The 12,848-nt window shown below is 45.9% G+C and overlaps 1 protein-coding gene across 1 annotated transcript; it reads left to right on the top strand.

Moving 5' to 3' along the window:
* The first annotated feature begins 437 nt into the window (after window positions 1-437).
* On the top strand, window positions 438-9,674 carry LOC121446764 (liver carboxylesterase-like). Its single transcript, XM_041649537.1, has 12 exons — window positions 438-570; window positions 1,087-1,291; window positions 2,672-2,810; window positions 3,475-3,608; window positions 3,690-3,952; window positions 5,234-5,328; window positions 5,612-5,752; window positions 5,872-5,952; window positions 6,186-6,330; window positions 6,747-6,890; window positions 7,358-7,430; window positions 7,866-9,674. The coding sequence occupies exons 1-12, from the start codon at window positions 495-497 to the stop codon at window positions 8,050-8,052; spliced, it is 1,683 nt and encodes a 560-aa protein (XP_041505471.1). The 5' UTR covers window positions 438-494; the 3' UTR covers window positions 8,053-9,674.
* The last annotated feature ends 3,174 nt before the right edge of the window (window positions 9,675-12,848 follow it).

Below are 12,848 nucleotides of genomic sequence, written 5' to 3'. Positions count from 1 at the left end.
CTTTGTGTGCAGTAGTGGCTGTGCTTCTCCCAGCAGCTCTCATGTCAGTGCTGGTACAAACGAGGCTGTGTGTGTGTGTGTGTGTGTGTGTGTGTGTGTGTGTGTGTGTGACTGTGTGACAACTGTGTGTCTGTGTATCTGTGTGTGTTGTTGGGGTCTTCACTCCCCCACCACATTGGATTAAAGGGCCAGAAATCCTGGTGACTCCAAGTTCATGTCAGGGATCCTGATTCCAGAAGGACTTCAGGTGCTATGCTCCGTCTCTCTCAGAGTCCAGAGAAGGAGGAGAAACTGCAGAGTGACTTTTCCCTGCCTGCTGGCTATTGGCTCCCAGTGGTTTCTCCCTTATCAGTTCTACTGCAATAAGAACTTTGCACCTGCACATCAAAAGGTATAAATAAATTTCCTGCCTGGGCAAGTCCTACCTTCTCTGCTTCCTGCTGTCGTGAGACTGTCATCTTGTAGCAGCACAGAGTTAGCTCTGGGATTCAACCATGCCGCTCGATAGACTTCCTGGCTGGCTGTTTGCTGTGGCCTATGGGCTCCTGCTTCTCCTCCTCCGCGTGCATGGTGAGCAGAGGGACCAGGGTCAGAGCTGCCCAGTTCTGCAGAGTCGGAGGCTGAGCTTTTGGGAGGGAAGGCACCAGGGAGGGAGGAGCTGGTGGAGGTGAAGATGAAAGTGTGAATTTGTACACCCCTTAATGCCACCACCAAAGCTCACAGGATGGGCCCTGTGGCACAGGAAGAGTCAGAGATGTGTAAAGTTATCCTGTACTGTGGAGCCAGCAGGGACAGAAGACATGTCCCTCCTCTGTGTGTGGTTGTGGCTGGAACTCCACGTGGCAGTGTGGATAATGATAATAATTCCTTCATAATGCCAAGAGGCTCTCAGCCTGACGCCTTGACGACTAGAGAAGTGACCTGTCAGTTTCCAAGAGGGTCAACAGTCATGCTTTCCAGCAATAGTAACATAGGTAATCCAGGTGACCTCGTCTTCACATCGCACAGCTGAGCTGAGAGGACCCAGGTTACCTACCCCGTGGTGTAACTCTGTGGTGACAACTGATGGCTTCTCTTCCCCTACAGGCCAGGACTCAGCCAGCCCCATCAGGAACACACACACAGGGCAGGTGAGAGGAAGCCTCGTCCATGTGAAAGACGGTGAACTTGGTGTCTATACCTTCCTGGGGATTCCCTTTGCCAAGCCACCTGTTGGACCACTGCGTTTTGCACCCCCGGAGCCCCCTGAGCCATGGAGTGGTGTGAGAGATGGGACCTCCTTTCCAGCCATGTAAGTTTTGGGGCCCAAGGGGACTTCAGGCCTGAGCTCTAGACCACACTGCTGTGCTTCTTCTGTCTCAGCTCTATAGCAGTGTTCTGTCTGTCCTGAGGGCATCTCCCATGCAGTTTTCAGAGGAATGTGCTAAGGATTAGAGAGAAACGATGGTGCCAGGATCCTGGGTCAGATCTTGATGCCTGTAGGGACTTAGCTGCAGGTTCTGCAGTGAGGAACACAGACTAAGGCTATTCTTCAAGGTCATTGTGACCATCCGTTTTCTAGGTGCCATTGGCTAACGAACAATTACACATGCTTTTAACTGGAGACAATGTGGAAGAAGGAGGTACGGTGAGAGTCTGGAGTGAGATGGAGAATGTCTCACTACCCTGTGGTGTTGTCCATTCATCCCTATAGCTCCCGTGTGGTCACAGCCCCAACACCCAAGTATCTTAGTTTGCTTTGTGTTGCTGTGATAGAGGACCCTGACATAAACAATGCAGAGAGGGAAGATTTTACTATGGGTCACAATTCCAGGTCACAATCGGTTACAGGTGGAAACCACAGGGCAGAAGTTTAAGAGGACCGATCACGTCCTATCGCTAATCAGAAACTGAGCCTATATGTTACATGCATGACTGCTAATGCTTCGTTCACTCACTCTCCTGACTCCTAAACAATTCTGAAGCCCCTTCCCAGGCACTGGTGCCGCCTACAATGGGCAGGTGTTTCTCTGTCAATCAATGTAATCAGATAATTTGCCATGGGCCTTCCCACAGGCAAACAGGATCTAGACAAGTGGTTCTCATCCTGTTGGTTGCAACCCTCACAAGGGTTTGCATATCAAATATCCTGTATAACAGATATTCACATTACTGTTCATAACAGTAGCAAAATTACACTTATGAAGTAGCAACAAGAGAGTGTATGGTTGGTCACAAAACGAGGAACTCTATTAATGTCTCAGAGCATTAGTCAAATTGAGAACGGCTGATCTAGAAAATTCCTCATTAGGATTCTTTTCCCAGGTGATTCCACATTGTGTCAGTCAACAGTCAAAACCAACCCCCACACCAGGGTTTAAGTAGCACAGAAGGGATAAAAGTCAGTATGGGAAGGCGACCATCTCATAGAGGATGGCAGCAGTCCTCATATTCCCCATATTCTAGCCCTCAGGGCGCTACTACCCAACCAGAGGCCTCTCTAAAAGTACTCCTCCATCCCCATTCCCACAGGGCTGGTGGCCTTTACCTTGGTAGGAAGGGACTTCAGAGAGGGATCAGATGTTAGTAGGAAATCATGGAAAGCAGTAGCTGAAGGTGCCTAAGAGAAAATTCAGACTATGATTTTTAGGTTTGGTATTATATATCTTGGACTGTTTGCCATGTTCTCCAGGTGTCTGCAGACTGATGTAATGACTCTAGAGGGCGCTGAGGAGATGAATCTGATCATGCATCCCATCTCTATGTCTGAGGACTGCCTGTATCTCAACATTTACACACCAGCGCATGCCCGTGAAGGATCTAACCTGCCTGTGAGTGGCAGGGTATTGTCGGCTGGGGAGGAGGATGTTTCTTTCTCTGGAGGATTGGAAGGGAAAAAGTAATTCTGAACTGTACTCTAGTTTATACCCTGATAGGTAGTCTTAACTTATTGGGGTCAGGAAGGTGATCCCAGCCATGCTGAGCTGCTTACCCCTGGGTGTGGGACTCAGAGCTCTGGAGCTCTGAGAGATAAGAGGCTCTATGTCTTTGATTAAACCAGAAATTTTTCTACCAACTTGAACCTGGTAGACCCACTCAAGAGAGTGTTCAAGGGCTGCATATTGACATCATCAAAATTCCTAGCTGCAGGTTATCTGTTGTGCCAATGGGATCTGATGTCTCTTCTGATTAGCAATCAGGAAAGACGCACATGGAGACACTCCTGTTTGCTCCACTTTGATGAGTCTGAGAGTGATGATCTCATTACTTGTGACGTAAAGCCATTAATTCAAGCTAAGATTTCCTGATGGGGAATTGGGAATGGTAATATGCTTATAGGTCTAGAGTACCATATCTGTGGACTGTGTCCCAAAATCCTAAGGAGATCTGTGTGTAAATTGACCTTCCCAGAGGCAAAGCAATTGATAATCTAGTATGTAGTCCAGTTGACCATGGGCTGGTTGTGCCTCTTGAGATTTGTGTTGATTTCTCCAGGTGATGGTATGGATTCATGGTGGTGCACTTGTTCTGGGAATGGCTTCCATGACTGATGGATCCATACTGACTGCTACTGAGGATATAATAATGGTTGCTATCCAGTATCGCTTGGGTATCCTTGGCTTCTTCAGGTAAGCCTGGAACTGGGCTGGACAGTGGGGTCTGAGTAGAATATGGACAGATCTGTGATTCCTGTCCCTGTCACTTCTCAGCTCTGGAGACCAGCATGCCACAGGCAACTGGGGCTACCTGGACCAAGTGGCTGCCCTGCGCTGGATCCAGCAGAACATCGCCTACTTCGGAGGCAACCCTGGCCAGGTCACCATTTTTGGCGGGTCAGCAGGAGGAACAAGTGTGTCTTCACTTGTTGTGTCCCCCATGTCCAAAGGACTCTTCCACAGAGCCATCATGCAGAGTGGAGTGGCCCTGCTGCCTGACCTTATCTCTGACACACCTGAGGTGGTTTACACAGTGAGTGTCCTTATCAATAACAGTTCCTGGGGGCTGGAGAGATGGCTCAGCGGTTAAGAGCACTGCCTGCTCTTCCAAAGGTCCTGAGTTCAATTCACAGCAACCACATGGTGGCTCACAACCATCTGTAATGAGGTCTGGTGCCCTCTTCTGGCCTGCAGGCATACACACAAACTGAATATTGTATACATAATAAGTAAATAAATATTTAAAAAAAATAAATAACAGTTCCTACTTTGGTGCTTCAGTCTGCGCCTCTGGTACTCCGTTAATCTCTTAAGTGAAGAAAAAATGACCATTGGAAATAGATTATTTCCAGTAAATTCTGAGAGGCATAAAATTTACAATCCATCCCCCTCTGCTTTATGTATGCTGAATAAGATACGCAACAGAGAAGCTGTGTCCAGTGGCTTCTACCATTGACAAAACTCATTTGCATGATTTCCTTATTACTATTACAGAGACCATAATCAAAAGCTACTTTGGGAGAAAAGAGGTTAATATTAGCTTACAGTTTATAGTACAACTTGAAGGGAAGATAGAGTGGGCTCTCAGGCAAGTCCCTGGAAACCAGAACTGAAGCAGAGACCAGTGAGGAATACTGCATACTTGCTGGATACCCATGGCTTCCTCAGTTTGCTTTCCTATACAGCCCAGGACACCTGCCCATGTGTGGCATGTACCCTTCAATGTGATGGGCTCTTCTGTATCAGTCATTTACCAGGAAAATGCCCAGACTTATGTATGGACCAATCTGATAGAGACAATTGGTACACATAGATTGAGGGAAAGGGTCAGCTGTTATAAATACTTGTTGTGCCAGTGTGAGTCCCCAGGTTCAAACACCCGGAGCCCACACAAGGCTAGAGGTGGTACTATGTGACAGTTACCCCAGTGCTCCTATGCAGAGATGGGAAAAGAGACATTAGAATCCTTGAATAGACATAGTCCAGCTAAGCTTGTGTAGACAAATGCAAACAAGGTGTAAGGTGACAAGTGACGCTTGAAGGTGTTCTCTGAACTTCACAGGCAAAATATGACACAGCATATCTATTTTCCACACACAGAAACAAAGCAACAACAGAACAAATATGCAGGTAGCACAGTCCCTGTCCCAGCTGTCACCTCTGAACCACAGAAAACGTGAACGATTCCACTTTCACACACAGCAAACAGCAAACAGCAGGATGTGGTATTTAGGGGCAATGCCATCTACTGGAACAAGGAAACTCTGCCCCCTAGTGGAAGGAACGAGCTAACCATCACCTATTCCGTTTGCAGAAAGTGGCCAACCTCTCTGGATGTAAAGCGAGGGACCCAGAGGCCATGGTACTCTGCCTCCGAGACAAGAGTGAAGAAGAGATTCTGGCTATCAACCAGGTTGGGAAAATTGTGTGGCTCGGAGAATCTGGTCTCCAGGATTTAGGGTTGTCAGTACTTACTACTGGAACTAGTTAAAACTAGTCTGCTTGGTTTGGTGTTGTTTTAGTACTCTGTGCAAAATGAAAGACAGGCTAATTTTGATGTCCAGTTTCTTCTGGAGTTAACATTGAGATCCTGAGATGCTATAGGAAATGGGAAAATGGTGTGGGCATTCAGTGGGCATCAGAATATTGATTATTTATGTGGTTTATCTTCAACAATGACCCTTAATGCCCCATAGGTCTTCACTATGACCCCTGGTGTGGTGGATGGGACGTTCCTACCTAGGCACCCTCGGGAGCTGTTGGCCTCTGGGGATTTTCGCCCTGTCCCCAGCATCATTGGTATCGACAGTGATGAATTTGGCTGGGGAATCCCCTTGGTGAGACCTTGTTATAAGCTCCTGGGAACTTAAGCTCAGATGGTGGGTGGTGGGAACTCAGAGATACTTTGCTCTAGAGACAACCCATCCTATACTTAAGACTCTCCTCTACTTTCCAGTACATGGGCTTTGATCATGTCATAAAGAACATAACCCGAGAGACCCTGCCGGGTATTTTGAAGAACACAGCAGCACATATGGTGAGAAACCTTGGTTCCTGTCCTGATAGAGAGGGTTCCCATATATTCTTCTCCGATGTCACACCCGGAATAAAGGCTAATGCATGTGTGTGTTTCTGTGTGGGCTCACCCAATGCTTGTACTTTTCTGCCTATACCCTGTCTCATCCTTGGCCACATTCCTTACTAGGAGGCTGCTGCCCACCTATCCAAGGACTTGCCTGACATCTCCCTTCCTGATTCCTCCTGGTGTAGATGCTGTCTCCTGAATGTAGTGACCTGCTAATGGAAGAGTACATGGGGGATGTGGAGGATGCCCAGACCCTGCAAGCACAGTTCAGAAACATGATGGCGGACTTCATGTTTGTGATCCCTGCACTCCAAGTAGCTCATTTTCAGCGTGAGTACATCTGTAACAATCCCTAGGACAGGAGAAGCTCAGAGCTGTGGGTCCCAGATGGACTCTGTAGTGTCCAGGCCTGACCCATGTCATCATCAGGTCTCTAACATCAGGTACCTGAAGACAGTGAGGCACACCTCAGCAAATCCTTATGTCTGGAGTAAATGAACGGCATCATATCCAGGTCCAGAGGAAGAAACATTTTAGTCACACTTGGGGTCTGGTCAAAACTACTCACGTGGGAATGTCAGGGCCACTGTTTAGTAAAATGATTCCCGTACTCAGTGCTCCAGTCTGAGGCTCACTACTCTACTGTGATTCCAGATAACTTTAGAGCAAGGTTTCTTTTCAGTGAAGGTTAAGTGGGAACGCTCCATGTGAGAAATCGTTATGTCAATATTTGTCCTCACTCCCAGGGTCCCATGCTCCTGTCTACTTCTATCAGTTCCAGCACCAGCCCAGCTTCACCAAGCATAAGCACCTCAGGCCATCCCATGTGAGGGCCGACCACGGTGATCACGGTGCCTTTGTCTTTGGCTCCAACCTCTGGGGCTTGAAACGTGAGTCTTCCTTGTTTTCCTTGAGCTGAATGGAGTCCCTGATGAGGTCCTCAGGGAAGGCTGAGCTCTCAGTCTAGTTGAAGAAACCGAGGATCTCAAAGAGAACAGGATCAAGTGTTCACCATTTCTGAGCTGAAAAAAAAAAATAAGACAAAAAACAAAACAAAACAAAACAAAAAAAAACAAGCAAACAAACAAACCAACGAACCAACAAAACCTCTACCAGGTTTAGAATATGAACCTTTCCTAGTCTAGCTTTGCTAGAAGGAATGAAAGCAGACTGGGGTAGGAGTGAACCTGAGAGAATTCAGGTAGAGGCATAAACAGACCCTGGGTTCTGAGTGCTGAGGAAAGAGAGCATACACCAGGCCAGGGTAAGGGTCAGGCTATGGTTGCTATTGTAGAGCCTGAGTTGGCAGATGCATGAGGTAGCGAGAACTTTGACCCTTGTCTCCTTTTGTCTGCAGTTGACCTCACTGAGGAGGAGAAGCTGCTGAACAGGAGGATGATGAAGTACTGGGCCAACTTTGCAAGACATGGGTGAGAATGCACCCCTGTCTCAACCTCTTTTTGGCTGGGTCTCCATCCAGGGCTTCCATATGGGTGTGTTCATTATTATGCATGGGTCCTTGTTTTCACAGTAGTTTTCTCCAACCCAGGGCACACTTAGGCAGACACCTTCTAGCTTTTAGTTACTGCTCATCCCACAGAGTCCTTGTTGTTGGTGAGTCACACCATTGTGGTACTGTTCTTTTGATTTTCCCTCTGAGAGGAAGACATAAAGCTAGAGAGCTTCCCTTGCTTCAGGTTGACCAGACAGACACTGGTGGGCGACACTTGAGTTCTACATCTGTACACCAGTCCTCCTGTGCCCTCAGACCCCTGGCCTACTCATCCACTGCTCTGACCCAAATCGAGGCATCATGTCTTGGGTGAAAGTAACCTCACCCTTCCCTGTTGGTGACATATCCACAGGAACCCCAACAGTGAGGGTCTACCCTACTGGCCTGAGTTGGGTTATGATGAGCAGTACCTGAAGCTGGACATCCAGCCTGCTGTGGGTAGAGCCCTGAAGGCCAGGAAGCTGCAGTTCTGGACGAAGACTCTGCCTCAGAAGATCCAGGAGCTAAAGAGGACTCAGGAGAAGCACACAGAGCTTTAGTGCCCTGTGGCGGGAAAGGTGGATGGGGTCATCCTGAGGTTACAAATTCCATTTATTTAACTTATTTGTTTCAATGCTCACATAAGCATTTCTAACCTCAGCTTTTGCCTTTTCAGTCAGGAAGACAATCCCTCTGGGCGTTACTCCTTATCCTCTGGACACATTTTATTAGACTCAGTAAATGCTCTCATAACCATATGGATGTGTGAACCCCAATGTTCCCCCATCTTAACACTTCACTGTGATTAGGCTCGCTCCTCCCTCCCTCTCTCCTTCCTTCCCTCCCTGCTTTCCTTCCTCTCAGCATCTTTTCACATCCTCTTTCTCTTCTTTTCCAAGCCTTAGAATCTCTTCAAATGAAACAGAAGCTCTGGGCACAATTGACAACAGGAATTCCTCTGTCCTTTCTCATCAAGTTCATGTTTTCTGTTTCTCATCTGCCAACAGAAAATTCTTAAAATCTGATTTCCCAAATCCCTATTGACTTCATAATTTCACAAAGCTGCTCCCAATAGATCATAAACTACAAGCTGGGCTCTTAGCGTCTGTGGCCTCAAGTGTTTGGAGGCTGAGACAGGAGGATTATATAAGCCCAGGGCAAAATAACAAGGCCACAGCTCAGAAACAAAACCAAAAGTCATAATCTCGACAACTTACAAATGGTATCAAATGTACAGTTTTATAGATTGAGAATCAGGTACCAGATGTCCACAGATTTGCTTTATGGTGTCATACAGGTCTCTTGCTAGAGGTCTCAAGGATTACATCTTGAGCCCTCTGCTGGTAGGATGTGTAAACAATGGAATTCCAAGGACAACATTAAGTCCTGCTGACTTGAACAGGGGACAAGGAAGACTGTCCTCTTAGTGAGACTGACCGTGCAGGTTGTTCCCATTCTATGTGTAGAGAATTTATTAAAGTTCTTATTGCAAGCTTGTTTTTGCTTTTCAGTTCTGTACATACACACTAAACTTCCAACACCGAGCCAGAATCTGTTCTAGACATTTAATAATGATCTCACTTTTAGTATCTTGGCTGTGGGTTGTCTTTATGGGACGAGGGCTTGATGTGAGGGCTTATGTGTGTCAGGCAAGTGCTCTGCCCAAACTATTCCCTTAGACTACTGTGAACTCTCTTTTAGATGAATGACTTCGTAAGTCTGAAAAAACTCGCATGCAACTGCCGCCACGTCCGGTTCAGAACAGCCCTCACTCCCCCACCAAGGCTTTCCTCATGCCCCTTTGCTGTCATTCACTGGCCACTGTAACCAAGACATTACTTAAATTGCTATATTGGGGCTCGTTTCCAGTGAAGTACAAGTGGAAAGTTGGGTGACTGGCTGTGACACTTCACACAATGTTTTTGTTTGCTTCTACTGTGGAATGCCATCCAGCTGTGCACACACCACATTCTATCCACTTACCCTAACGATGGGCAACTGCTTATTTTCACCCAACCTATTGTTTCACTTGTTTATTTGCTCTTCATTTTTGCACAAGGTCTCTATGTAGCCCAGGCGGACCCTGAATTCGTGATATCACTGCCTTGGCGTCCTGAGTGTTTAAATTATAGGCATGAGCCTCCAATCCCGGGTTTGTATTTTAATAAAGCTGTATGGATATTCTCACACATGATTTCATGTGATCACATGTACTCAAGTTTTGAATTTACAAGCTAGAGCAAGATTCCCTAGTCATGTGACACATGAGTCGAACAGTTAGAGAAGTTTTAAGGTTAGGGATATAACTCAGTTGTAGAGAGCTTGCCCTGTATTACAGGGCCCTGGGTTTGATGCCCAACACCATAGAAAATAAAATAAAATAAAAAGCAGATCAGATGACATAGGCCTGCAATCCTTTCTGTTCAGAGGTCTGAGGACAGGAATCACAAGATAAACCTGCCTGAGCTATTGAGCAAGCTCCAGGGAAGGCAACATTAGTTACAGTTTCTCTCCACATGATAAGTACAAAAATGATTAAGTCTAATTTCAGTGAATGGGTTATTAAAGGAGGAAAAAGAGAAAAAGAAGGAGGAGGAGGAGGAGGCAGAGAAGGGAGAAAAAGAAAAGAAAGAACAGCAGGAGGAGAAAAGGAGAAGGAAGAGAAGAGGAAGGAATAACAAAATTAGAAGAAGAATATGGTGGGAGTTTGGGGTATCTTGAGGGTGTTGTGGTGTAGGGTTGAATATGACATATTTTATTAGCGTATGAATTTACCAAAGAACAAAAAATTTCCAGTGATCTGGGAATACAGTTCAGTGCTTTCTGCTCTTTAGACGCTTTGGGGTAACTGTCTACATTGGTAATGGTTGACTGTCAAATTTCCATATCCACTTCTTGTCAAACACCAAGTTTTCTCCTATCTACAAATGATTTATGAAACTTCTGGTGAGCCTCAGCCCCGCTGTCTTCATCAGTTCAGGCTGCCAGCTCATTCAGTTCTGAGATAGATGTCTGTGGTTCAGCTCCTTGGAAGACTGAAGTAGGAGGGTTTTGTTATCTTAAGAGCTAAAGGACGACCCATTCTATGTATATACACAAGGTCTCAAGACGGGGTTTTGAACCTACGTAATGTGCTGGCTTTGTGGGAGCCTAGCCAGTTTGGATGTTCACCTTCCTAGAAATGGACGGAGGGGGGAGGACCTAGGACTTACCACAGGGCAGGGAACCCTGACTGTTCTTTGGGCTGGAGAGGGAGGGGAAGAGGAGTGGGGGGAGGGGGAGAAGGGTGGGAGGAGGGGGAGGGAAATGGGAGGCTGGGAGGAGGAGGAAATTTGTTTTTTTTTCTCCTTTTCTCAATAAAAAAAAGAATATATATGTTATATACATGTGTGAACATGTATGTACAATAACCTATGTGAGTTACAAACAACTAGTGTGTTTGTAGTTTTGGAGACCATGAAGCACATACCAGCATATGTGCTGTGTGGTGAGGGCTATTTCTCTATGCCAAGGACTAAACCTGTGTCTTCTACTGGGCAGATGGAATAACTAATTGTGTTCAAGATCTGGACACATTGTGTTCATATATGAAATTACCAAAGAATAAATAAAACCCCAAGGGTCACAGAATACAGCTCAGTGGTATAGCACTTATCTAACTTGTGCAAGACCCTAGATCCAGTTCTCTGTCGTGGCTTTTTTATCTCCTGGTCCCTGTGACAACTCTTAAAGACCCAATGATACTAACATCCCACTGGAGACTAGGTTTCAACATAGGTATGTGGTGCATTAACATTCAGAACACGACACTAGCGGTCCCCACATTAGCCACTAACGCCATGAATGATGGAAAATGTTGCTACTTAGTGTTTGCTAATCAAACATCACAGATGATCTACATTTAACGTACTCCATCAATACAGTCTGTTTCTGCTGCAAGGTCCAAGTGCTTTAAGTTTTATAAGAGATAGGTCTGGGTATCTAGAAGCTTTACAAGCCTGAGGTTAAAATTTCCAGTGATCTGGGAATACAGGTCAGTGGCACAGTTCTTATCTGACACGTGTAAGACCTAGATCCAATATTATCCACTGTAAAAAGAGAGTGTGATTTTTGTTTCCCGGGTTGTGTTGTGAGTGGAGCATCTGCAGGAGGTGTACGTGTGTGTGTGTGTGTGTGTGTGTGTGTGTCCAGAAGAGTAGGGCTGATTCCTTTGTGTCTGCTGAGATTTGTTTTTACCCTCGAGGGTTCTGCTGACTCTGAGGCCCACCCTTGCATGATCACAGCACATCTATGAAAATGTTTGTGTCATCTGTGAAGATGTTTGTGTCATCTGTGAAGATGTTTAATAGAATGGGATCCGGTGTTCACTATTTTACAGCTCCAAATCTACTGTGGGGTTAGAATTCAAGTTCTTTCCACCCCAGCCTGTGCACCCTCCCTTGTCCCCTCCCAAAATGAGCACAGTAACAAGCAAAGGGGTTGATGGGAATGCCTTATATTGTGTATTTGTAAATTCAAAAAAGGGAGTTTCAATATGTTGGACTGATTGTCCTGAAATTTACTTCATGTCCAAAACACAGTCCTCTTGTCTAGGGGCTTGAGATTACAGCGGTGTGCAATTATTCCCTGACCTGGGAACACTGGTATCATTCCTTCTTTCATTTGTTGTTTTTATTTTTCGATTTGTTGTTTTAAACCAATAGAACATCATAATCCAAATGATGATTCTTGCAGTGCCCTCTCTGACCACCAGGAGGCAGGAGAGCTATGAGAATACTATTTGCCTGGCCTCTACAGCTGGGCAGAGGAGCTGTGCCTGGTACTTCCACAGGCACCTGAGGGCATTACTGAGTTCCTGCTGTATACACATCTCTGTGAGATGTAGACTTCTGCGGATGTACAGAACACTTCACCAAGGCATTTTTAGACACTATGTAACCCTCTTACCATTGGAAAGCTTTGCCATCAAATGATCTCTATACAATAAAATTTACCTTTCACTGGAGTAACTTGGTAAATTTGCATAAGAGGATGAGGTAAGCAACAATCCACACTTCAAGGATGGAAATAATTCTTTCACTGGGAAAATTTAGCTCATGATCCTTTATGTTAATCCGTCACGGTTTGAGTTCACTTAAGTTTTCATACAGGACTCCTGGTATCACAGAGTTGCTTTAGATGCCATGATATCTATTTCATGGAGGCCAAAGAGCAAGAACAAACTTTGCCCCACCCTGCTGAGTTTCTGTTACTTTATTGTAGGTCCACCGTCCTGCCTGCACAAGGCCCACATATTCTCTTTTCTGTCCGTGACACACAGCTATCCAGTAGCAACACGGACTCAGATTAGGAGCCG

This window comes from Microtus oregoni, unplaced genomic scaffold (assembly GCF_018167655.1).
Source record: "Microtus oregoni isolate MIOR12 unplaced genomic scaffold, Mior012 000004F_ref0000308, whole genome shotgun sequence".
NCBI lineage: Eukaryota > Metazoa > Chordata > Mammalia > Rodentia > Cricetidae > Microtus > Microtus oregoni.
Note: the sequence above shows the minus strand (reverse complement) of the source record. Positions and strands in the feature narration are given on the sequence as shown.